This window comes from Lotus japonicus, chromosome 4 (genome assembly GCF_012489685.1).
Source record: "Lotus japonicus ecotype B-129 chromosome 4, LjGifu_v1.2".
NCBI lineage: Eukaryota > Viridiplantae > Streptophyta > Magnoliopsida > Fabales > Fabaceae > Lotus > Lotus japonicus.
The window spans coordinates 71,030,353-71,057,412 of record NC_080044.1 but is presented as its reverse complement, the minus strand read 5'-3'; the positions used below and the strand labels follow the sequence as shown (position 1 = coordinate 71,057,412).

Sequence of the window (27,060 nt, the reverse complement as noted above, 5' to 3'; positions counted from 1 at the left end):
TTTCACAGTCAAGCTTCCTTTGCAGTTTGTTGTTCTTCTTCTTGCTTTCTTCCAATTTTCTGCTCAATTCATCATGTTTCCTCTTCAAATCCTCCAATTCATGCATTATTTTCAGTAATTCAAGGTCTGGTTGTCTTTCAGCACCTTGCCCTTGGACAAAATCATCCCACAAGAAAAACCCACAATCTTTAGGTGTCTGCAAATCAAAAACAAAATCATCACACCATTGAATTCGAGGTAAAACAGAACCATGAAGGGGTAGAGGAGTATGATTTACCTCGAAATTCCTGCATCTCCAGAACCTCCGACCTGGGTTCTTAGGAGTGTGTGAGGTCAGGTGCAAAATCAATTCTCCACATTCGCAAGTTCCTTCAGGAGGCAATGCGTTCAGAGAAGAAGCACGAGAACCAGTGGCAGAAGTAGAAGAAGTTGTTGGTCTTCTCATCGTGTTGCTCGTGTTGCTCGATGGGAGAAGCAGAAGTAGAAAACGGAGAACACAATGGGAGAAGAAGGGGAACACGAAGGGAGAGCAGAAGAGGAACATGATGAACCCTAACTCAGATTTGGGGGTTTTATGTGTAGATAGATTTGGGATTTAGGTAAAATTAGTATTAGATAAAGGGTTGATTTAGGGTTAATTATGAATTTATGGTTAATTTGGGATTTAGGGTTAATTGTGTTAATTCTGATAATCAAAGTATTATTTTATTATTTAAAAAAATATATAGTACACGTCATCTCATTAAATGACGTGGCGTGCCACATAAGGGCCTCGCCGGAGGGACGGGTCAATTTAGTTTTCAATAGTCTGAGGACGGTTTTCAGATAATTTTCCGGCGAGGGACGGTTTTCAAATCTCGCTCAAAGTTCAGGGACAGTTATAGTTTTTAACCCTTTTTATTTTGCATAAAATGTACCTTTATATTTAATTTTACTTCAAAAATACTTTCAAATTTTTTTCACTTAAAAATAAATATTATGAAAATGATAAAGAATATACAACCGCCATTCAATTAAGGAAGCTAAGCTAACATCAAAAGGATAAGCATGTTAAAAGGAAGTCACAGCTGCTTGATTGGCTCTACTTTCTATATCAAATACAAATCTCCTTTTCTTTTTATCAGGTAGGTAGCTCTAAAATATAGCAAAGGAGTTATGCCATTGAAAGAAAAGAAAATTTTATAATTAACTAATTTAGACTCTATTATATAATTGATTTGCACTTTTGTCCCAATAAACCTTTTAGTAAATTCAGTACTTTTAATTTATTTTTTTATTATTAAATCACTCCCCACAACAGAACAGAGATCATGATCTTCATCATGGTGCATGATCATTTCTTTTAGAAGCCACAACAGAAAAGAGATCATGATCTTCATCGAGAAAAAGGATAATTTCAAATTTGACTTAGTTATTCCTTGAAAATTTGTTGATACAACTTACAGATGGATGATGGCTTGATACCAATACACTAGTATAAGAGCTATAAAAAACAAAAACCATTCCAGCATGAAGCTGATGCATATATGATTCCCCATATGATTGTTGATTTGAAGCATGACACCTCACTTTGTGTAAAGAACATCCTCCCATGGGTGGCGATAGAGTGGTTGTTTCAATCTCTTTTGATCAAAGGTATGCCTGAAATTTTGAAAAAAAAAACATGAATTAAATTAAGTCATGAATACTGTGTGCATGTGTCTTATTCTTCCTACTTTTGGAGTTGGATGTTTTGAGTCCCATTGATTTCCAAGATAGAATGACATGCTGCTCACTTCAATAAATAAAATCTTCTTCAATACAAATGTATATTGTTCAAATTTCAATATAAACTCACCCAATCAGACCAATGGAGCGTGCCAGAACAAAAAGCCCATTTAGATAGCCAATACCGACTATTTCATCAATCTCTTGTTTGGTGAACATTCCACTACCAGCAAGAAGATCCAAGAAAAGTGATCCAATTGCACCATCTACGTTTAGAACTAGGTTGTTTGCCTTTGTGAGTGTGTAGCTTTCAACTTCAACAGCATATTCCATGTATCTCACAGAAGGAAAATGTGTGCGTGCAAACTTCTGTAGCAGCTCAACTCTCTTATCTTTGTTATCCCTATTCTTGATTCTATTTTACAAAACAAAACGGAGCTTCATAGTTTAGATCTTTAAAGTAACAGAAGGGAAAGCAAAAAGGTTATAAACTAGTAAATAAACACACAGTATACATCACCTGTGCCCTATTCCTGCCACACGAATGCCTTTCTTCTTCATGCCTTCAACAAATTCATAAGGTGTAAGACTCTGCAACAAGAAAGCATAGTAACGCATGTTAGAATAGTAGTAGGATGGTCATCATCAAACATGAAATATGCTAGATCACAGGAAAAGCCTACTAATCATACCCTGTCACAAGCATCCTTGAAATAGCGAGCAGCATCATCAATGGCACCCCCAAATCGAGGACCAATTGTAAGCAAACCTGATTCAGAAGCCTATTATTACTGACCATTAAATGGAAATATTAATGCACCCAGACACGGTAAACTACTGAGATACCAAGCATAATAGAGTAGTAGAAAGGTTAAGGCCTAACCGCCTAACTTACCAGATACAAGACTGGAGACAAGGTCCTTCCCAGCCCTTGCTGTCACTATAGTGTTGTGAGCACCAGAGACACAAGGACCGTGGTCGGCACACAGCATGATGCATATCTGACCAATGACCAATGTAATTCATACAAAAAAAATAGAAGTTAGAAGATGATATCAATAATTTACTTTGAAAAGGTAATATAAATTATGAAAAACTGACAGCACAGTGACATATCTAAAAAAGCTTGAGCATAGACAGTTTCATTACTTAAGAGACAGACATATAGTGAAAGTAAGGGAGAACAAGATTAAACGAAAGCTGTTAAGACTGGAGTACTGGATAGCTGACCTCAATAAATTGAGTACAGTAACGAGGAAGGCTGCGTTTGAACCACAAAAGAGAGATAACATCACCAACACCATAACCCCTCTCAATAATGGAAGACATAGGTACACCAGCATAGCATGGCTCCTCACCTAGGAAGAAAATGGAAGAGAACGTCAATTAAACAATCAAATTTATGCCTAGGATGCAAAAAGAAAGATTCATCACTTCTATGTTACAACAAGCAAAACGAAGGATCCATCATACCTCTGTCATCACTGATGGTGGAAATAATATGAGTTGGAGCACGGACTTTTCCACTCTTAATTGCAGTGTTAAGGTCCTCAGGGATTGGTGGAGGAGTAAACTCCTTCACTTGTGGGATCTTCCCTTCTTCAACCTAACAAAAGAAAAGCCAGCCATGATGTTATAGCTAATCTAAGACTTGTTTAAAACATTGCTCTCTTTGGAGAAGAGGGACGAGGTAAAAATCTCAGTGAGGAAGTACAACATTTGCAATATAAACTAACCAATTTGTCAAATGTTTCCTTTATTGAAGCTTCAAAAGCTTCATATGAAGTGGGAACAACAGCACCAGCTTCTCTTAGTGCTTGATTCTTTCCTTGAGCAGATTCCATCTCACCACCACTTTTAGCTCCCTAATTTATACAAGTGCTGATGGATATCAGGAATTGGCTCTCTCATAAATATTTTAATTGAGAATTAGTAAAAGATAATGGAACAGTGACATACAGCATGACCAAATTGTACTTCAGATTTGAAGAGTCGTGCACAGGTGCCACTAACCCAGGCAACAACAGGTTTCGTCACTTTCCCTTGTTTCAGGGCTTCCACTAGAGAATACTCATCCCGCCCACCAAGTTCACCAAGTACCACAATCATTTTAACCTAAGCTTAAATGTGGATACAGATTTATTATTGACAACAAAGTAATATGATCTACATTGACAGTTCTTTATGAGTGGCAGATATTATAGGCTGTATCGCAAAAGATGAAAGAAAATGTTTACCTGTGATATGTTGTTAAACCGCAAAACATGGTCAGACAGTGTGGAACCAGGAAAAACATCTCCTCCAATGGCAATGCCTTTAGCAAAACAGGATATGGATCAGAACTAGCATTAGGAAATACTGAAAGATAAACTGAGCAGTACCTTCATAAATTCCATCAGTTACACGGCCAATAGTGTTGTATAGCTCATTGGACATACCACCCTGCAGTTCAATAAGGTTGTCCTCTCTCAAAATCATCAGTCTATTCATTAAATCAAGCCAAAAGAAATAAAGCTCAAATTCAAAAGCTCTTGTGACTGTAAATCACCATTCGGTTAACCAAACATTGGATAAAAGTAATTTCACATGCAAAGTGTTGACAAATCATCTTAGATACCTATAGTAGCTAGTAGTACCATTATTCATCAATAGAGAGGGGGAAAACAGTGGCTACTAATGTTACAGAATCCTATCACACAAGTTAACTACCAATTTATGCTATTAAGCAGTACTGCACTTCCGTTATAATAAATTGACAATCACTCTTGATTCTTGAACCATAATTTCCATTCTTAAATCAACAATGGGATGAGAGCTCACCAACATATTAAAGGTTAGAAGACAGTTACAAGTAAAGCTGAAAAGGTCTATCTTCCAAATATGAAAGATGAAAATGACCTAAACAGAAAAATGAAGAACTACGTACCGATTTAGAAACAAACCCAACAGATCCAGGCCTGTAGAGTTTGCAATGAATTATATTGTCTATAGTTCCCGCTGTGTCACCTATCTTAAAAGCACCAGCTTGAATACCACCAACAGTGGCTGGGCCAATAACAACCTAGCAAACATCATCAGCACTAAAATAAGTACTCCCAGGTTAATCTGTGTAGCTATTAAGTTGATTGGATTCAAATTTCTATCTCTCCTCCGACCTTATTGTTTGCCCGAGCATATGCAATCAATTGCTTGGCGTCTGACTCTGGTACACCTTCAGCAATAATAGCAACAACTCTAATTGTTGGCTGCTTCAAGGCATCCTTGGATGACGCTGCAGCACTGCAATTATATCAAAACGCACTATTCTCATTGTACTGTGAAATAAGATACCTACAGTCTCAAAACAACAACAATAACAATACTGACCTTCTATATGATGCAAAATTGATGAACACATCAGCTGTAGGATGGGCAGCACAAGCTGCTTCAATGCTACAAAAGAAGTCAACATATGGCTAAGAACACTCGAAGAAAGTCATTAGGTTATTTTGTATTCTAGTAGCATGTTGCAAATGGTAAGGAAAACACTGAAATGAAGAAAAGACACTCCTTGACCACTGACCAGGTTCAAGTCACCAAATCCAAACCTAAAGCTGAAAAGGACAATTTATGAATTATGAATGAACAACACATACGTAGAATGAACTGGGATGGCAATTTCTTCCTGTCCAAAAAAGAGCTTTTGAAATCCCTCGGAACCAGGATTAATTATGCCAGCAACTGATGGTGTTTCCCTACCTATAAATAGACAAAAACAAAAAGGTTTCCATTAATCAAGGACAGGATATTAACAATTTGTTACTCTCTTTCTGGAAGAACATTAAGAATTTGAGATGATAAAGCTGATTATACGAACCGCAAAGGAAGTCAAAATCAAGCATCCGCTGGATGGGGAGTTGCTTGTAGTTATAAAACAAAGCTTGTGTCGTACGGGAGAATAGTTGTCCAGTCGCCATGACAAAGATACAGAAAGATCTGATGACATACTAATGGTGCATTACATTCGATTGCAGTAGAAACTAGAAACTATGTAAATGAATATTGGGACCATACCGAAAATCAAATTTAAAATATTTATATTTTCTGTATCAGCCAAAATCACAAATAGAGATTGATATCTCTCTAAAGAATCAAACATCTATAAACTATTTTTAACTTTTAAGCAACATACAAACTTCAGAAGATTAAGCAATTAAGTGAAAGCAGCTAAAAGCTAATGCTCATTCATCATACTTAAAAACGCAGGGCGCAACCACCGCCACAAAATCACAAAACCGCCGGAACTTATCGCTATTCAAACAAATCTAAACCAATGCACAGTGAATTTCCGATTGTATTCGATGGAAAACGAAAATTTCCGATTCAGACATGAATGCCGCCGGTGTGGTGAATGTGATTCGGAGACAGTGTTTCTAACTTTCTATAATTCAGCAGTTTCAAACAAGGAAGGGATAACAAATCAATCAGATTGGGGAAAACGGTGAATCCAAATGGAAAAACATCAAGTCATTGATTCAACAAATGCAAGGACTCAGAGAGAGAAATGAAATGAGAGTGTACTGTGTACGTACGTACCTGGTGAAGAAGAGAAGAAGGAAGATGCAGAAATTTCGGGTTAGAGAGGAGTTTTTATATTGGATTGAATGAGAATTGAGAATGAAGGAAGTTGATTCAGAGAGTGATCACGTGGAGTATGGTAATGGTAGTTAGCTCACTCAATATAACTGCTTTTTTATAGGCTACTCTACTTGTAGTAAAATAAAAAAAATAAAAATATATTAAGATTTGATTTTAAATAATGATAGAACAACGAGAAAAACCTCCAAACTACCTGACTGACAGAACGTAAGTGGCATGCTGAGACTCACTCATAGGTAGAGCACCCGAGAAAATATCATAAGCTTTTCAATCCACATTTCTCTTGGGAGTATAAAAAACTTCATTAGTCAATTTTCAACCGCTTAATGTACTACCGTTACCGTTAGTGAGAAAAAATGTTAGTTTAGCGTCTTTCTTTCGATCGTGGAATAGTTCCATTAACACCGAATAAATTTATCAATCCATATTATGAATGTCCAAGGTTTGCTGTACACGAATAGGTGGTGGGCAAAGCAATCAGCTGGGTTGGTCTTGAAGGAGGAGGTAGACACATTATTGTTTTGTCCGGATCAGACCCCACGGTTGGTTAAGAAATTGTTTTTTGTTACACTTGTATTATAGGGAATGAAAGGTTAAAGTATGGTTATGAATTGCATCAACATCTCTGCTGGCTTGAACTTAAAGTCAAATTATGGTTGGGATGTCTTGTTATAATTTATCAAACCGAAAGAGCTAATAAAAAAATGTCATCCTCAAAACTGAAACCGCTAAGTTAGGTTTTATGAAGTCTTATCAATGTTATATTAGCTTGGGGGTTTCTGCAAGGAACAATCACTTCCATAATTTGAACTAAGAAATTTCTATTCTTTTGCATGATTTTCCCATTAACTCGTACAAAAAGACTCTGAATGCCTTAATAGTTTAGTGCTAGGTAAGTTAAATCTCTTTAAGAAAGTGTGTCGATACAAATTTGAATCTTACGGAACATAAGTTAGAAGAGATTGTCACAATTTTAAGAACGAACAAACACCCACAAAAGGCAAAAAAAAAATTATCAAATAGTGTATAAAGTATAAACTTTCCATAAACTTTTTAAAAAGTTGTTATCATAAACTTATCTTTCCATGCATTAACGATGTTTGGTTCCGTATGTGTAATGGGTGTTCATCAACTGATTCAATTCAATAAAAAAAAGATCCTAAAGAAAATGAAATCCATTAAAACTGAAAAAAAAAAAAAACCAATCCAAAACGAACTATCATATTCATGTGTTGTCTCTGTTGCTTGCAGAAGCTCAGTTTTTGTGAGCTTTATTGTTGGTGTCATGTATTTGCTTGCACATTGTGTGTTTTGCAAGTAGTTATTCACTTGTTTGCTAGTTCTAAATTTATCTTATAAACCCCTAATTTAGGAGAATCCCACAAAAACAACTAAATGATGTTCTTAGAGGGGGTTTTGCGGATTTTTAAAAAATAATCCCCGACCCCTTCCTCGTCTTTTTTAAAATCTCTCAACCAAAGAGAGGGTTTCTTAATTATAACTAAGCATCCCCTTAATTTCATTCTCTCTCATTCAAAACTCAACTACAAAAAATACATTGTAACTTACTTCATGAAGTTGTTTAACAAATTAACTCCATCCTAAATTCCTAATGGACCATTGAGGTTTTTCTTAGGAAAAACTATATAAAAATTCTAACTCATTTATCTTAAAAATCATTAATTCACCAAGGTTAAAGAACTCATGACTCATGAGGTAAATTAAACAACCCCAATTTATAAACAACATTATTAAGGTGATAGAACAAATTAGACAAAAAGAAAATAATAGTAGAAGTTTCCTAATCAATAATGCTTGACTGTTATATTATGCTTAAGAGTAGCTCTTAGATTCTCTATATCCATGAACTCTGTTTCCATAATCCCATACCCTTTCACAAACCGAAAATAACCAGTACCCGAAACAACTCCAAATTCTCGTTCCTTCATCGTGAAGATATCAGAACCCTGAATCTCCAAGCTACTCCCTCTGAACTCACCGCCGGTGAAGATCACAGAGAAAACCATGTACAGCCCCTTCCCGTCAAGCTGCGAGTTTATGTACACGCCCTGTGCCCTGCCAATGAGCGCTGAGTCGATGGAAGGTCCCTCTGTTACAGGGTCGTCCACTACCGCCACCGTGCCGAAGCGAAGGATGCTGGAGGCGGTTCCGCTGTTGCCGGCGACGGTGGCTGCCGTGGTGTCTTCGCCGGTGAAGTGGTCGTGGACGTAGAAGACGAGGTTGGTTTGGTTTGGTAGTGGTTGCTGGAACCTGGGGAAGGTGTAGTTTACGTAGAGGATGGTCAGTGTGGAGATGAAGAAGAGAAAGAAATTGGAAGTGAGTGGATTGGCCATGGCCTGTTCTCTTTGCTTATTGTTTGATTTGTTTCTATTTGTCATACATTTTATTTGATTGTGAGGAAGATGCTTTGGGTTGATTAGTGGAGATTCCTAGTGGAAAGAGACAAATGAGACATGTGTTCTTTCTTTCACTTGAAAAGATGCTTATGTGTTTAACTAGTATAATTATTAAGTTTTTGAAATAAATTTAGAGCAAAAGTCTATTTAATTTTGTTAGGATAAAAAAATATATTTAATTTTGTCCATACTAGGTGTATTGGTTCATCATTTCATCTCTTAAATGAGGGATTGCCGGTTCGATTATCAACTCTAATGAATAGAAAAAACTTATTGGTCAACCCCTACTGCTTGTTCCGTTGATTGTGAGGCGAGGTAATATTCTCAATAACTCTCATGAATATTGGCTATGAGAATATTGTTAAGAAAAAAATGCATCGGTTCTTAATTTAATGATTTTGAGTGCTCGCTGGATTTTGAGTGCTCCCTGGATTCTCCGCCCTGGGAATTGGAGGTCCTTATTTTGAGGGACCGTTTAAGCTCGTTGTAGTTGTTTTTTGCTTTTAGTTTTCCGACGGAACAAAAAAAATGATTTAACTTGATCCTGGCTTGCCAAAAGAACAAGTTAGTTTAGTAGATTGGTTTCTGCTGAACCTAAAGAAGGGGACTCTTGAAGATGGTGTTGATCTTTGTCTTAATGGGAAAGTTAACACTGAATGCTTGAAGAAGTTTGCAGAGATAGCTCAGAAGTGTTTAGCTGATCATGGCCTTGAACGTCCTTCAATGGGTGATGTGCTGTGGAAACTTGAGTTTGCACTTCAATTGGAGAAAAATCTCAATGGAGGGAAACATGATGCAAGAGATAAGGCGAATGATGCTTATGCTTCGCGTAATGCCTCATTGAAAATTGAAGAGGGGATTATAAGCAGAGAGCTAGCTTGATCACTCGAGAGGAAGATAAGATTTGCAGATTATGTTATTAAGGAGCACCTCAATTTAGTTAGTTGTTTTCCTTTGCATTCTCTATTTCTTCTTAGGAGAGGCCTCCTTGAATTAAAAGGAGCAGTGTGTTGTAAGGAAAGAATGATCCCTTTTCTTTTGTCTATTTCATGAATTTGTATTTTCTTTGCTCCTCCAACTTTTAAAGGTAAAAGTCAAGTTACCATAGGTAAACATACCACCAGCATAGATAAAAAGATATGTTTGAATTGTTCCCTTTTGTCCCTTTGAGAAGTAAATTCTTCTGGTCTAGAAAAGGCAGAGATGCATAAAATATTTGCAAGTACAGTATTTTTACCTTTGCCCCTAATAAGCAAAACAGCTCAAGTTAAGGCTCAAATCGGGCAATTTCTTTCTTTCTTTTTTCACATTTTTTCCTTTTGACAAATGAGACAAATTTAACATTTGGCTATTCCGTGGTTCCTTTCTTCTTGACAGAATTTGAGGCCTCTGCATAGCCTAAAAATTGAGGAGCTTACAGAATTAGCCTAGTTCAATCCAATGAATGTTTACACAGTTGTTCGGTTCTTGAAACTCTGTATGCTACTATGCTGACATGCTACCAGCCTACCACCTTTTCTAACTAAGAACTTTGAGGGAGCAAGATGGAGATGGAAAGAGGTAACACATTTTCTGCTTGAAGATTATTATCAAAAACATGTCATGAACCTTTTCTGTTCAAAGCTTAAACACTCATAAATAGTTTGCATTATATTTCTAACAAACCACACTAGCTAAACCAGCCTGAATCACAACTACTGGTCCTAAAAGAAATGTATGGAACCCAAAAACTACTCTTAATTGATTCTGGCTTTAGAATAAGAGCATGTTTGGATTCATGTCCAAATTTTCCAGAATCAATTCTACTCCCACAAGAGCTACTAGGAGTAACTTCTCCCAGGTTCAATTCTCCTTCCAATGTTACTGTGTATCTCAACATGCACTCAATGACTCAAATGTAAAAGGATTTACAAACATGCCTGTGGTTTTACATGTTTCTTTGGGTGTAGAAAAAGAGTACTATAAATTATGGCAATGTATTTTTGTAAAATTTGAATCATTTAACATAAAATTTAACACATACATTGACTCGAGTGAGAGATCTAAGTGGAGAATAAAGAAATATCAGTTACATGTTTTACATGTTACTTTTTGGAACTCAACAAAATATGGCAGACTTGAATGCAAGAGGATACAGGAAGGAATTGTAATAGGAGAATCTGATGATCTGGCTAGAGGCTAAAGGATTCCCTCCATTCACCAAGCAATCATCATAGGAAAGCCTCTTGAACAATCCGGGGTTGATTACTCTTGCAGAAGCAAACCAGCCGCAGTGGATGTGGATTTCACGTGGAGCACACTCAGAAACACAGGTGTTGGCAATTTGCACAGCATACTGTGGAATCCCAGTAGTAGATTCTTGGCTTTGTGAGATGCTTATGTCTCTGTTACTGCAAGAACCTGATGGGAAACAAACACACATTCAGTGAATGTTTGTAGATACATTCGAAAACCACAGTGACGTCAAAATCGTGGTGAATAGTCAAAAAAGCTAAATGCACTCTGAATGGAAGCAAAAGGAAAAATGTCATTTCAGGTACAGAATACAAAGGTCATAAGCTAATAATTACAAATTGAGAAGTACATAAGTACCGTGCAATGAAAAATTTCTAGATGTAGAGTGTTCTTGTTCTTCTTTCACTGTGATTGACTTGTTTTTGTCTTCATGGAAAGAATGCAGAATCTGAGTTGAAGGGCCTGCTAAAACCAAGATAAGCATAAGCTACAATGAAGAATTAGAAAGAAAAAAGCAATATGTTTTCTTGCAGCACCTGAATGTATTCCCACATGGCTAAGTACAAGGGGCAATATGGAGCAGAGGAAGAACAGAAGGCAATAGTTCATGATGCTGCTCATTTTAGTCTTTGTGCATGACAGACAAGTAGCCAAACTGATAAACTGTGAAGAAGAAAATTGATAACCCACAAGGAGAAAGGGATATTAATACAGGAACGTAATTGCAAGTCAACTATGATCTTTAACCATCTGCATGATTTCAGCTAATGTTGCTGCAGTAGTAAAAGTGAATAACAGCAAGACAATAATGGTATTAAAACATTTGCATTATTCTCTCCTATGGTCAAATAGCAATTGCAGATTCATCTCCACGGATTGCTCCTACCTGCAGCTACTGATATTTGAATTGGTGATTCAATATTCAAATTGGTCATCAATTAATAATATTCATTGTAATTTAATACTAAAGATTCATTTACTCAGGTATATACGTAGCATATGAATGAAAGCAAGCCATTTGATCATATTTTGCCTTCTTTAGATATTTGTAGTACAAGATTTGTGAGGTAAATGTTTGAAAAATCTTCTACAAGTACTTCTAAGAAAATTGATAACACACAAGGACAGAGGGATATATGTTTCAATATACTATATATGAATTTGTGTAGAAAAGAATTATTGGCTATATATTCATGAAGACATAGTTGCTTCTAACAATATGTGCTTATACAATGATAAAATGCATTTAGTTTTGTTAAGTGCAAATTACTGTTTATATAGAATTACCTTGTTCGTACCCAGGTAAAAGGAAGAAAGCAGCCACTGAATGCATAGTGCAAAATACCAAAAGCTATTTCCTATCAGTGTAAATTAGAAAGCACAGACAAGCTGTTAGGTCCAACGTTAAGTACTTATGTTCAAGCATTTTACCCTTTGCAACTACTAGCGTTTTTATCTCGTGCGTTGCATGGTAAATATGATCTCATTATTTAGGCACGGACTAATAAATTAAGATATGAAAAAAAAAATGAGCATTCAACCAAATAAAATCACAATGAGTGTCATCAAACTTGCAAAATTTGACAAAAACTTCATATATATACTTAATTCTAAATATTTGTTCCCGAGAGTTAGTAAAAGTGGTTAGAGAAAGGAGACATAAGGGTTGGAGGGCAATGGAGAGTTTGCAAAAATTATTACATTTTAAACGAATTTGTTTTATGTAAAATATTTTTTCCCGTGGAAGTTTTTTACCATGTAAGTGTGTGTATGTCAGTTGTCCATAATTACTTGGAGCTTTTTTTTTTTTGAAAATTACATGGAGCTTAATCACTTGTTTGTGGTTTAAGAATTTTTTTAAAAATTTGCGAAAGTTTGCTTTAATTAAAAATATTTAATACTAAATTTAAATTTTGAATTTCAAACTCAAATCTCTATATTATTTTTACATTTTTAAAAATAATAAAAGCGTTTAATAAAATTGAATATCTACTCATTAATCTATGAGACCATGACTTTTTTTAATTTATTTTTTAAAAAAGTAAATGTAACCCATTAATTCTTTTATGTATAAATTGAATATTGATTTCGTTTTTCTCTAAAAAAAAACAGTTTTTAAAACAGCTCAAGTTCAGGCTCAAATCGGCCAATTTTTTTTTTCTTTTTACCTTTTTTCCTTTTGACAAATTTAACATTTGGCTATTCCAGGCTTCCTTTCTTCTTGACAGAATTTGAGGCCTCAACTGCATAGCCTAAAAATTGAGGAGCTTACAGAATTAGCATAGTTCAATCCAATGACTGTTTACATAGTTGTTCGGTTCATAGTTACCGAATTCGCTCAAAACCTTAGGAACCGCGTTCCAATTCATGTGTACCGGTTCACGGTACATTTGCGAATTGGTTCTCTTCAATTCACGTATTTGTACTTCAAAGTGGAGTTCCAACTTTTTTTTCAATTTTGTTTCTGGTTGGAATGCAGAACAACATAAGTGGTGTACCACTTGCTAACTAGTTATTTATGGGAAGAGTAAGGCACATTAATGATTAAGTATTTCAACATTAATATTAATTTCTTGGAATATGAATGATTTAAATCATTGAATAAGCAGCTTAATTGTATTGAAATGAACAACGCCCCCTCTACTCATCTCATTTATTTTATAAGCGTCTCCTCATCTCATTATTTACGTAAATGATAATATCATTTTACATACAAAATGACGTAATTAATTATTATTATTATTATTATTATTATTATTATTATTATTATTATTATTATTATTATTATTATTATTATTATTATTATTATTATTATTATTATTATGTTTCTTTAGTAAAATTTATAAGTGCGTACCGAAACGAACCGACTCTGTATACCCCCATCGTACCGCATACTTCACATATGGTGTACCACGATCCCGTATCCGTACCACGTACCGAAGAGTACCACGAACCTGGTAACTATGGTTCGGTTCATGAAACTCTGTATGCTACTATGCTGACATGCTACCAGCCTACCTACCACCTTTTCTAACTAAGAACATTGAGGGAGCAAGATGGAGATGGAAAGAAGTAACACCTTTTCTGCTTGAAGATTATTATCAAAAACATGTCATGAACCTTTTCTGCTCAAAGCTTAAACACTCATAAATAGTTTGCATTATATTTCTAACAAACCACACTAGCTAAATCAGCCTGAATCACAACTACAAGAAATGTATGGAACCCAAAAACTACTCACATAAGTTTCTCTTCGTAATTGATTCTGGCTTTAGAATCAGAGCATGTTTAGATTCATGTCCAAATTTTCCAGAAGCAATTCTACTCCCACAAGAGCTACTAGGAGTAACTTCTCCTTCCAATGTTACTGTGTATCTAAACATGCACTCAAATGTAAAAGGATTTACAAGCATGCCTGTGGTTTCACATGTTTCTTTGGGTGTAGGAAATGAGTTCTATAATTTGAAGTTCTTTTACTTTTTGGAACTCAACAAAATTTGGCAGACTTGAATGCAAGAGGGTACATGAAGGAATTGGAATAGGAGAATCTGATGATCTGGCTAGAGGCTAAAGGCTTCCCTCCATTCACCAAGCAATCATCATAGTAAAGCCTCTTGAACAATCTGGGGTTGATTACTCTTGCAGAAGCAAACCAGCCACAGTGGATGCGGATTTCATGTGGAGCACACTCAGAAACACAGGTGTTGACAATTTGCACAACATACTGCGGAATCCCAGCTGTAGATTCTCTGCTTTGTGAGATGCTTATGTCTCTGTTACTGCAAGAACCTGATGAGAAACAAACACACATTCAGTGAATGTTTGTAGATAAAGTCGAAAACCACAATGACCTCAAAATTATGGTGGATAGTCAAAAAAGCTAAATGCACTCAGAATGGAACCAAAAGGAAAAATGTCATCTCAGGTACAGAACACAAAGGTTATAAACTAATAATTACAAATTGAGAAGTACATAAATACCGTGCAATGAAAACTTTCTAGATGTAGAGTGTGCTTGTTCTTCTTTCACTGTGATTGACCTGTTTTTGTCTTCATGGAAAGAATGCAGAATCTGAGTTGAAGGACCTGCTAAAAACAAGATAGGCATAAGCTTCAATGAAAAATTGGTAAGAAAAAGTAAAATGTTTTCTTGCTATACCTGAATGTACCCCCACATGGCGAAGTACAAGGGGAATTATGGAGCAGAGGAAGAACATAAGGCAATAGTTCATGATGCTGCTCATTTTAGTCTTTGTGCTTGACAGACAAGTAGTCAAACTGATAAGCTGTGAAGAAGAAAATTGAGAACACACAAGGACAGAAGGATATTTGTAGTACAAGATTTGTGAGGTAAATGTTTGAAAAATCTTCTACAAAGTTGCTTCGAACAATATACTTCTAAGAAAATTGATAACACACAAGGACAGAGGGATATATGTTTCAATGTACTGTATATGAATTTGTGTAGAAAAAATTTAAGGCTATATATTCATGAAGACATAGTTGCTTCTAACAATATGTGCATACACAATGATAAAATGCATTTTGTTTTGTTACGTGCAAATTACTGTTTATATAGAATTACCTTGTTCGTACCCAGGTAAAAGGAAGAAAGCAGCCACTGAATGCATAGTGCAAAATACCAAAAGCTATTTCCTATCAAAGTGTAAATTACAAAGCACAGACAAGCTGTTAGGCCCAACGTGATGTACTTACGTTCAAGCATTTTACCCTTGTCAACTACTCTAAGGAAATTTGTATTGGGTTTTCTAACTTACCCAAGTTTTAAACAATTTTTTTTTCTGCACCATAAAGTGGGGCTAGCTCTCTTACTGAGCATTTTATCCTGTTCGAGCTGGATTTAGATCATGGTGAGACTAGTTCTCTCACCGAGAATTTTTTACATTCACAAAATTTAGACTCTGGGACTTTGTTAACGAAAATTTCTGATATAATTATGTTAATTACACTAGTGCACCTGAGATAGTAAGCCCAAATTTGTATATTTTGCAAGTAATCTAGAATTAATTCATTGAAGAGAGACCAACAAAAATAAATTAACTCTATAAGAAGGACTCTGAAAACTGTCATGCTAAACAATGCCACCTGAACCCTATTTCCTAGCCATGCAGTCTTTAATAAACCTAAAATTAATGTAAGCAGCGGGGGCTGCTTGGGTCCACATATTTAGTTCATGTTTGATTTGCAATTAGGAAAATACCAAACCATGGTTTAGGTCAAAATAGGTCAGAATTTGCTAATTATGGCTTGGAGGTTCTAAAGGCAAACCAAACACATTTTTAATGTATGTTTGTAAATTCTTTTATCATTGATCCAAAGCTATAATTAATCTTGTGGAAAAATTTATGTGAGTAATTTTTGCGTTTTAGAATTACTTTTGAAAAAATAAAAAACTAATCCAAACAGATGATTTTCCTGAAATTTGAGGTTATGTACTTATCTTCTAAGGTAATCTAACTTGTTGACTAATAGATCAAGTTGATAATTGTTTATCTTGTCTAATTTTGCAGCAGCTTATCTTGGCAGTGAGTCTTTTTAATGGTTTGACCCAAGATGCTGAACTGAACTTTTGCTGGTCAAAAAGTAAATTACACTTTTCTGCAGTCTCCAAAGCCTCATGTGAGATCCTTTACTCAAATTTCAATATTCTGTTTTACCCCTTTTTCTTTTTCTGATAAGCCTCTAGTTTCCTTGTCTTCTTTTATAATCAGACATGAAAATAGCATCTATAGATAGTAGAAATCACCATTCACTTCCGAACTATAAGAAGAAAAGTTTTGGGGAAGTAGTAGCAGCCCCCTATATATTAAGGAAACTAAACTATTAAAGTTCCTCTAGGTTGTCTCTTATTCTTCTAATGTAAAGATAAATTTCCATTTTTACTTCGCCCTACATATTATAGACCCATTCCAACTTCGACAAGAAGGACATTTCCACTAAGCTGCATGCATTTTGTCATTTTGATACTGACACACGAGTTTTTGGTTTAAACCAACTTTATTTTTCCATGAATCAATTTTCAATTGTGTTCGAGCTTAGTAGCCTCACTATAGGTGGTAAAAGTTGTTTCTAATTCTACCACAATATTTAACACACAACTGCATTTATAAAATTTGAATCCGAAACTTCTATTTAAGATAGAACAACTATGTGTCGGTTGATTTGCACGTTTTATGGTAATGTTAACCCGTGCATATCTTGTGTCATTTTTCCTTTAAATTGTAAATTGTTTTCTCCGGACAATATCATTAACATTTAACTTTGGAGGAGCCGATGAGGCCTCCTTCCTTTGCTTATGCATCATTGTATTTAGATGTTAGTTAATTTTTCTCTTTTTTTACTGTTAATTTTCCTCCTATAAAAAAACATTAAACTTTATTATATACTAATTTATATAAAATTGATTATGATGTTAAAAGTAATTATGGGAAGAAACTTTTGATTCAGAATATGCTCATTTAAATTAACATGTACCTAGCTCATTAAGAATTTTTTTTCTAAATAATGCAAAAAAGTTTTTTAATTAGTAAAAAGGGGCACGAAAAAATTTATTTAGCAAGATGGGGTACTTTTAGTGGGATTCGCGAGTTTTGTTGCGTTTCCATCTATTATTCTGAAAAAGGTCTGACTGCGTTGGGAGGTGCAGGGTGATTGGGGAAATCATTGCTTTATGATGGTGGGATTCGCAAGTTTTCTTGCGTTTTCCATGTCAGGGTGGCAGGTTGCACGTTATTGGATTCGCAAGTTTTCTTGCGTTTTCCATGTAGTTGGAATGATGGTCAATGATGGTGGCAGGGTGGCAGGGTGGCAGGTTGCACGTTATTGGTGTCGCGACTTTACCTGCGAATTCAAGTGCTTTTCAGGTGCTTTTCAGGTGGCAGTACTGACATGGAGGGAAAGGAATGGCTAAGATTGAATGCTCAATTTTTTTTGCGAATCCAGGATATACAAAATGACAAAATAAGCGAGATTGACTGGATTCTCAATTATTTTTGCGAATTCAAAACACTATAAGTTAACTCCTGAGCCTCATAACTTTCTTCTACGAAAAATACACTTCAATATTTTCAAAACTTCAATCTCCTGCATTTCAGAACGTTTCTGTAACGAAAAAAACCTTTGCAATGGATCAAGTTATTACTTTTGTGTATTACGATGGCAGGGTTGTCCATGGCGACCAAGGTGCCATATTCGAAGGTCGGAGAAGGTCCATGCATCTGAAGCGAAACATTACCTTCGACCGTTTGAAGAAGAAAATCCACGAAAGGTTGAAGCTGCAAAGGAACCAGATGATTTCTAGAGTCAGCTCTAGATTTATGACGACACCGAATCCCATTTTTTTTACGCATTTTGAGATAGTTGATAATGTTGATGTTCAAGTCATGATGGATGCATTTAGTCAGCAGTCATATATGGTTCAGCTGGAGCTGTATGTTGAAGTTACTGAAGCTGGAAGTTCATCAATGTCAGTGCCGACGTATCTGTCGTCTACTCAACCGAGACCCACTGAAGACGGTGGTAGACATGTTGTTGATGAGGAGCTTCTTGCAGAACCATATACTGTGCCTTTTAGCGTTATGAGTATTGAAGAGACCAATATCGTCGTTCCTTCGGATGTCGCAGTTAATTTGGGCGATGATTATGACTACCGCCTTGACAATGATAATGTGGACGGTGAAGTCATTCCTTCAGACGATGACCACAATGAAGATGAAAGAATGCAAGAAGGAGGTGACGAGTCTGACACAGACGATGAGGGAGACCGACACGCTAATCCTCAGCCTCGGATGGCACCTCATCCTGCTGATCAACCTGCGGCACCAGTGAATGTCAATGTTGAAACTCAAGGTATGTACAATCAACATATCTCATCAAGCGTTGTTTTTTATAAATATATGGTACTTGATATATTTCTATAATTTTATAGGCCACCCAAACACGGCCCCATTCTGGAGTGCTTCTTCGCATTATACATATATTAACTGGGATCACCCAGATGAAGAAACTGATTTTTATTCTGAAACGGATGTGAATGGATCATGGAAGCTAGGTGATGACTTATGTAAAGGGTTGATTTTTGAAAACAAGCGTGCTGTACAGGATGCCTTGTTACACTATTGTTTTAGACTAAATCAAACTTATAAGATGAGTGAATCCAAGCCAGAGTACTTTACTGCAAAGTGTCAAAAATCCGTAGATGGCTGCCCGTGGAGGATAAGGGCACATCTATCCAAGAAAATTGGTAAATGGATCATATCCAAATGGGGGGGTTCGCATACGTGCTTAAATGCGATGACTTCTCAAGACCACAAGAAGATGACGTCCACCTTCATGTCCAACTACATTCTTGGTATATATTGCTTACATATGATTATTATTTCGCTACACATTTACAAATATGAAATTGCTATTAACATACATTATTTTTCTTTTATGTCTTAGGCATGGTAAGTGCCCAACCAACTATCCCTATTTCCCTCATACAAGAGAGGATAAGTGGTCAACTCAATTATATGGTGTCATACTTTAAAGCTTGGAAGGCGAAGCAAAAAGCACTTGCTCGCGTGTTCGGTGATTGGGAGGAGTCTTACGACCTGCTCCCTAGGTGGTTGGAATATATGCTGAGGTTTTCCCCTGGATCCCATTACGAGTTTGTCACAACTGACTATAAGGACCAGTATGGCAATGTTGTTCCTGATTTCAAGAAATTTGGTCGAGTGTTTTGGACGTACAAACAATGTTGTGACACATTCAACTATTGCAAGCCAATGATACAAATTGATGGCACATTCCTCTACGGAAAGTATAGTGGAACTTTGCTTATTGCCACGACACAGGACGGGAACAGTAATGTGTTGCCTTTAGCTTTTGCAATTGTGGAGGGAGAAACACTCGGTGCTTGGACGTGGTTTCTTCGTCTGATGCGTGTGCATGTCACCAAGAAACAAGGGATATGTCTAATATCAGACAGACACGCTAGCATTCTCTCAGCAGTGGGGAATCCGTCTAACGGGTGGCAGCCACCAAACGCTTATCATGTGTATTGCATTCGCCACGTTGCCAGTAATTTCAACAACAGGTTTCACAACACAGAGCAAAAAAATGAACTGATAAATATGGGTAAGTTTGCGTCTGTTCATTAGTTCAATGCGATGTTTTTTTAATATGGAATATTGAAATTTGTTTGAAATGTGCAGCTTACGAGCCTTGCCCATATCTTTTCGAGCAACGCTTAGCGGCGTTTCGAGGGCACAACACAGCTGTCCGGCAATGGATAAATGACATCAGTAATGAGAAATGGAGCCGAGCGTGTGATGTGGAAGGTCGTAGGTATGGCCACATGACCACGAACTTATCTGAGGCTGTGAACAAAGTGTTTAGGGGTGCTAGAAACTTGCCTATCACTGCACTTGTTAAATGCACATATGGCAGGCTTGTGGAATATTTTGTGCAGCGAGGTTCTGCAGCAGCAGCACAACAAAGAGCCGGCGACATATATTGTAACAAGGTCATGGAGGCCATGACAAAGAATGCGACGATTGCCCAGTCTCACATTGTGCGGACGTATAGCATAGATAGGTCCAGGTTCGAAGTAGAGGAGGGATTCAACCAGCAGAACCATCGCAGTGGTTATACGTGGCGACTGAACTTAGATGAAAGAACTTGCGAATGTGGGCGCTTCCAGACGTTCAAATATCCTTGTTCACATGTGATCGCCGCGTGCGCCAACCAGAGTTTAGACTATCTTCAATATGTGGACCCTGTTTATACGATTCAGAACATTGTGGATGCGTATTCAGGGCAGTGGTACCCCATTGGGAATGATCTGAACATGCCGCCCAGAGCTGGGCCTAGAATTGCTCCAGATCCTGCCAAAATACGGAAGAAGGGTCGTCCAAGGTCTACCCGTATAAGAAATGAGATGGACTTAAGGGAGAATCAATCTCAGCCGAGTCGGAGATCAGTGTCACTACAAAGATAATTATGTTGCTTTAATTGTGCAAGCTCTTAAATTAATCACTGTGTGTAAGCTTGAAGTGTAGTCCAAATGCATGTGAGAAATAATTATGTTAGAGCTTAAACATTGGCTCATTACTATTGTTTCTAACTTAATATGAATTGGATGCTAGTACATATCAAAACAAGAAAGAAAGAATTTAATAGTATAGTATTATTATATACTCGTATACTATATACATATATATATATATATATAAACTAAAAGTTTAATGTATAAACTAATTTTTTATTATAAACTATATAATACTCGTATATATATAAAAACTATATATATTATATATATATATATAAACTATATATATTATATATATATATAAACCCAAACTTAAAAGTCTAAAATATAAACACTAATATATTACACACCAATATATTACACAGCAACTTTGAAGTCTAAAATATATTACACACCAACTTTAAATTCACTAATTATAAGTAAATGATACAACAAATTAACAATTTCGACAATTAGGATAAGGACGGTCTCTTGCATCCCGGTATGGCCTATCTGGGTCTCCCCCTGCAGCTGCACGGTTCAAGTCCAGTTGGAAGTTAGCCTGTGTCTGTTGGAGCTGCGAAGGGTCTATATCTTGCCAGAATTGCGGTCGAGGAGGATCCAGCAATTCACGAATTGCAACACCATCCCAGTCACCCATTGGATTCCAAGTATCTGGACTAACGTCCTGCATATGCACTGGCGGTGTCTGAAAGTTGTCATAGCCATGTTGTGACCCGGCAAATGACTGTTCACCAACAAAATTTGTTGATGACACAAATTGTTGAGAGTGTGATCCATCAAAAGGCGGTGCCGGCACATATGGCTGAGATTGTGAACTGTCAAAATGCGGTGTTGGTATATATGGCTGAGACATGGATCCATCAAATTGTGCCGAGGGAGTATATGGCTGAGATCCATACATTGTTTGAGTCTCGGGCATCTGCATCGGTGTCTCTTCCTGATCATCATGAACCCCAGATGACCCCGCCCCATAATAGTATGGTCGGTATGTCTCATTCAGATCAAGGGGGTACAATGAGTACTGTCCATGTGGAGGTGGTAGTGTTCCCCCCTGAATAATAACATGTTCGGGAATCTGAGATTCTCGCCGTCTTCCAAGACCTTCCCCTTCTTCTTTTCCAGTCGGCGGTATGTCATTTGTGGTTGCGTGTGTAAACTCCATAGGAAAGCTAGGAACCGATGCAGCGGGATGAGATATCCTGTCACTTGCATGGCAAAGTGTAAGGCAACGAGCAGCTTGGTTCTGAAGGTCATGATCCGTGTATAGTGGGCGACCTTCAGGTGTCAGTCCATACCATACATGCTGAACGCGCATAGCCTACATTATTAATAACAGAGTGAGGATGTTACGCACATATATGAATACAGAAGTAAAAATAACACAACAATTTAAAAATAATAACCATTTGCCCCCTTGTTGCAGCCGCACGCGTCAACCAACGAACGGAATACTTGTCGTACCAAATCATGTACTCATCATTTGGCCCAACAAGAGTATTAGTCTCGGGTTGGTTAGCCAACCTCTGGTGCCTCTCCGACCACAGCTGTATAAAACCACGCATGTTATGTACCCAATCCTGCTTTTCCTTCCCTTTTAGAGAAATATCATGCATTTCATTAAGTTGAGACGGTGCATCCGGTACAGGTTGAAACATCCCGAATTGTTGCATAACTCGATCCGGTTGATGCCACTCTGAAATGTGATAGAGTACCATTGGCACCACAGTTCTCCATAAATGCATGTTTTCTCGACAACGTTCCGGAAGCCCATTGAGAACACGATCAGAGTACGGCTTCCACACAAACTACATACACAAGAAGGATAAGAATTTAAATGAAAATAAAGATAAGCAAAGTCCGACAAGCTACTCACGTCATTAGAACTCAAATCGTCTAGTTTGGTGCGCCACCACTCGATTTGCTTCTTTGCCCACTTTATTGGTTTTTCCGGATCCGGGTCCCTCCATCTGTTTAATATATAAAAAATGAATGAACCGTAATGTTTGAATTTAAGGACATGAAATTAACAACGAAATTTATTATTTAAATTATGTGCATACCTTGCCGCGAGTGGGAGGCCACGGTGCAACCTCGGTGGATCCGGGCCGATTCCTGGAATCCTTAGCCATGCCCACACTTGTATCAAATAAGCACAGCCGCCAATCTCTGTACGTGAAGCACCAGTTGCATAACACAACTCATGATAGAGAAGTGCTAGTACGGCTGAACCCCAACTATACTTTGCGGTCTCCTCAAAGTCTCGTAAGAGAATGAGATATCTAAGAGGGACATGTGAACCGGTGTGGTCACAAAGTAAGAAAGTACCAATTAGTCGCAAGATGAATGCTCTTGCAGCATACATAAGTTGTATCGGGTCGGCACCGGCTAGATTATGAAAATTAAATTGCTCAGCCAGCCAAACCAACTTCAAGCCACCTCCTTTGATAGCACTGGCGGGTGGCACCACTCCGAGCAAGTCCTCTACAAGCTCAGACCAATCACACCAAGTAACTCCGGTGACAGGATTCCCATCAATGGGTAAGCCAAGATGAACAACAACATCTTGCAGAGTGATAGTACACTCTCCGAACGGCATATGAAACGTGTGTGTCTCAGGCCTCCATCGCTCCACCATAGCTGATATTAAAACTTTGTCAAGTTTCAGAGACCCAGCTAAGGCAGCTTCGTAAAATCCGGCTTGACGAAGGTGGCCTACAATTTCAGCGGGAATAAAATCTCGAAAATCCCGATATTTTCTCACTTTCAGAATTCTATTTATTTGGTTCCACGCACCAACAGACACGTGTTTGCCATCTTTTTGCAAATACAACACACTATCATTCCTCGGACCCAATTTGACCACTTCTTGGTCGGCCATTTACAATACCTATTGAACATAATGAATAAAAGATGATAGTTAATAAAATTTAATGATAATAATTCTAAAATAATTTAATAAAACTTAATGATAATAATTCTAAAATAATTTAAGTAACAAAACTTAATGATAATAATTCTAAAATAATTTAAGTAACAAAACTTAATGCTAATAATTAATAAAAGTTATACAATATAGTTAGTAATAATAATCAAGTCACATATGAAAACTAGTCATTTACTTATATCATTATTAACAAAACCATTAAAAAAATATTTCAAAGTAAAGGTTGAAAGAGTAGAGAAAATACCTTTATTTTGAGGGGGGAGAGTTCAAAGAAATTAACACTTTGAGAGTTGAGAGAAAATTGGTCGAGAGTTGGGAGAAAGTTGTGAGAGTTAAGAGATTTGGGAGTTGGAGTTGAGGGAGTTGGGAGAGTGGCGGTCTATTTGTAGGGGTTGGAGACCGCCACAAAACACTACAATTCGCAACATTTATTGCGGTTCCATGGTCAAATCAGAGCTGCCACGTTCCTTCCCCATGCAGCCAGACTCACGGGTCCTGTCTTGTTCCCCTGCCACCCTGCCCCATATCACCTGAATCATTGTGCCATCATTCACCCTGAAAAGTTGGTCTCGCAATAAAACATGCGGCTCCCACTCCCCATCAATGTGTCCTCCTCGAGTCAATCAGTCAGCACGTGGCCCTTCCTCCTCGAGTCAGTCAGTCAGCACGTGGCCCTTCCCCATGCATCTCAAGTTGGACTCGCAAGAAAACATGCGGCTCCCACACACGGCCAAAATCATAAGGCAATTATTTTCCAATCACCCTGCAACCCATCATTCACCCATCATTTCCCAATCAGCTTTTACTTTTTCAGACTTGCAATTCGCAACATTAATTGCGGAACCCAACAAAGTACCCCATCTTGCTAAATATTGTTTTTAGTACCCTTTTTGCTAATTAAAAATATTTTTTGCATTATTTAGAAAAAAAATTCAGCTCATTAATATGAAATTGAAAATTTTGGGGCTCTTTTTGTGTATGCATAGTATTTATGAATCAATTTTCTGACATGTTTGCTATAATTGTCAGCTAGATTGTAAGCAGAAGATACACACGCGAGAAGAGGGTTGAAGCCTACTTTGCAGCTAGCTTGCTATACGTGGAGATAGAAGGGGATGGCCCATAACCAAAAGAGAAGCAATTCCTGGCAACAATGAAAGCTGTGTCTCCAGAATCAAATTCAACCTTCAAACAGCACAGTAGCAGTCACTATTCTGTTGCCAAAAAGACAAAGGGGCGTTTTACCGATATGTATAATGTGAAATAATGAATGAATGACAGGTTAAACATTTCTTTCAGATGAATTTCAGGGGCACATGTTGTGGGTCTAGTTTAGATTTTTTAGCGAGGTTATGGATATTAAGGATATTCCGAACCAATAGTAGTGACTGATCCCTCACTATGAATGTTCGACAAATTAGCTCACCAAAATTCACTTAAACATTAAACATTGTACAAAGTCTTAAAATTTCATTTTTTCATAAAATGTTGGCTAGCGGGTTGAGCTAGCCCGCACCGTTGTTGGCATGCCAAGTTTGTAGGTTAGGTGAGATCTGTTGAGTCACCTAACCCATTTTACTCGCCCCATTAATCAAATTGACTTTGTGGCTTAAACCCACTTTAACATCCCAAAAATGTTATAGTTGTCTCTTGAATGTGAGCTAATTATCATCTATAGGCGAATTATGCAAAACAATACTATATTAAGAATATAAAAATAAGTTTTTTTTTTTGGAAATCAAGAATACAAAAGTATATTAAAGAATTAAATAATAAACTAAAACATATTTCTTATTTTTTATGTGATCAGTTCCCCTAAATGAGTATTCTTTTTGTATCTTTTAAGCCAACAGAACACTTGAAGCACAATAGGAAGAAGCAAATAAAAGTTTCACTTTCACCTAATGTTTTCATGTTAAAAAAATTTATCTATTTTTTTATATACGCTGAAGGCAATTTTTGTAGTATCAATCTAAAAGTTGAGGGGTTCGTATCCTTAAGTTTAATTTGTCTTAATTTCTTCTTTAACAAACTAAAGGTTCTAAACCTTTTTTTTTTTGAAATACTAAACCCTTTATTCTGAAAAGTAAAGAAAAAAAGGACAAAAGAAAACTAAGGCCGTAGAAAAGCCACATCAAGCGCATCAATTTGCAAAAGAGGCATAATTCTAACCAAATGAGCACTTCAAACACTAACAACACTGTATGAGTTGAACCAAGCTTGGCCAAATGATTAGCAACGACATTTCCTTCACCCATAATTTGGAAGAGTATGGGTAACACCCACAATTAAAACCCTACCAATATTATATCAATAGAACCATAAGCAGTCCCCATTAAGCACACATTTTAACAAAGGCATTTTTTTCAAAAAAATACAAATGAATGAGACCATAAATTAAAATTGCTTTTATGGCATGGCAGGGTTTAAGATTGCGAGGGTTTATGGACACCGCACAGAAATGTTAGCTTTAGGGGCATTCATGGCTACGCAACCTCTCTTCGAAAGCACACTCACTGGCGCCAACTGAGTTGCGCTCAAGCCAATGGAAAACTTCGCCGACGATGATTTTGGAGAACTTTACGCCGACCTCGACATTCTTCCCGCCCCGGCTCCCGGAGAAGAACCTGAAGACGATGACGGCGACGGTGGCGGTGACGGATTGAACAAAGTTGGCCAACAATGGAGAGTTGAAGGATGACTCGGAACTTGTGAGTTCAGATGGACATGGTGTGGTGGACTGAGTCAAAATGGAGTGAAAGGTGGATACGATTCACAATTTTCAAGTCCCAAGGTACTGTTTCCAGTTTCCTCAGAGGTTCTTCAATTTGGAGGATAGCTGTTTCTATTGCTTTTTTTGTGGAAACTAGGAACTGGGTATTGTCCTTCTAACAAATGCACTGTGTGATTTGTATAAAAAACTTGATTTTGCAAGCAAATGGAGTGACACTTTTTTTTTTACATTTCATTTTCCTCCTTCCTGCTCCCCTGCAAAAGAAAAAGGAAATTGCATAGAGATTCAACTTCGATAAAATGAACAAGTAATTACAAAGCTTACATCC

General features: G+C 37.0%; 4 protein-coding genes and 1 long non-coding RNA gene across 5 annotated transcripts; 2 read left to right on the top strand and 3 right to left on the bottom strand.

Annotated features, from left to right (window-relative positions):
* Positions 1-1,357: 1,357 nt before the first annotated feature.
* LOC130715252 (ATP-citrate synthase beta chain protein 1-like) lies at positions 1,358-6,435 on the bottom strand. Its single transcript, XM_057565331.1, has 17 exons — positions 6,283-6,435; positions 5,564-5,682; positions 5,343-5,445; positions 5,074-5,139; positions 4,863-4,986; positions 4,634-4,768; positions 4,089-4,149; positions 3,945-4,021; positions 3,667-3,822; positions 3,444-3,572; positions 3,181-3,313; positions 2,938-3,065; positions 2,603-2,708; positions 2,400-2,476; positions 2,228-2,298; positions 1,838-2,122; positions 1,358-1,641 (listed from the first exon to the last, which is right to left on the bottom strand). The coding sequence occupies exons 2-17, from the start codon at positions 5,661-5,663 to the stop codon at positions 1,566-1,568; spliced, it is 1,827 nt and encodes a 608-aa protein (XP_057421314.1). The 5' UTR covers positions 5,664-5,682; positions 6,283-6,435; the 3' UTR covers positions 1,358-1,565.
* A 1,627-nt stretch (positions 6,436-8,062) lies between these two features.
* Positions 8,063-8,742, bottom strand: LOC130715555 (dirigent protein 11-like). Its single transcript, XM_057565671.1, has one exon. The coding sequence runs from the start codon at positions 8,697-8,699 to the stop codon at positions 8,151-8,153; it is 549 nt and encodes a 182-aa protein (XP_057421654.1). The 5' UTR covers positions 8,700-8,742; the 3' UTR covers positions 8,063-8,150.
* Positions 8,743-8,973: 231 nt separating this feature from the next.
* Positions 8,974-12,030, top strand: LOC130715556 (uncharacterized). Its single transcript, XR_009011690.1, has 3 exons — positions 8,974-10,322; positions 10,878-11,298; positions 11,436-12,030. It is a non-coding gene; the product is annotated as an uncharacterized LOC130715556 (long non-coding RNA).
* Positions 12,031-14,115: 2,085 nt separating this feature from the next.
* LOC130715651 (TPD1 protein homolog 1-like) lies at positions 14,116-15,632 on the bottom strand. Its single transcript, XM_057565769.1, has 3 exons — positions 15,157-15,632; positions 14,979-15,083; positions 14,116-14,786 (listed from the first exon to the last, which is right to left on the bottom strand). Exons 1-3 carry the CDS (start codon positions 15,239-15,241, stop codon positions 14,485-14,487), a joined length of 492 nt encoding a protein of 163 aa, XP_057421752.1. The 5' UTR covers positions 15,242-15,632; the 3' UTR covers positions 14,116-14,484.
* A 1,921-nt stretch (positions 15,633-17,553) lies between these two features.
* On the top strand, positions 17,554-21,197 carry LOC130715445 (uncharacterized). The gene is made up of 4 exons (XM_057565543.1): positions 17,554-18,866; positions 18,946-19,368; positions 19,461-20,138; positions 20,216-21,197. Exons 1-4 carry the CDS (start codon positions 18,143-18,145, stop codon positions 20,998-21,000), a joined length of 2,610 nt encoding a protein of 869 aa, XP_057421526.1. The 5' UTR covers positions 17,554-18,142; the 3' UTR covers positions 21,001-21,197.
* The last annotated feature ends 5,863 nt before the right edge of the window (positions 21,198-27,060 follow it).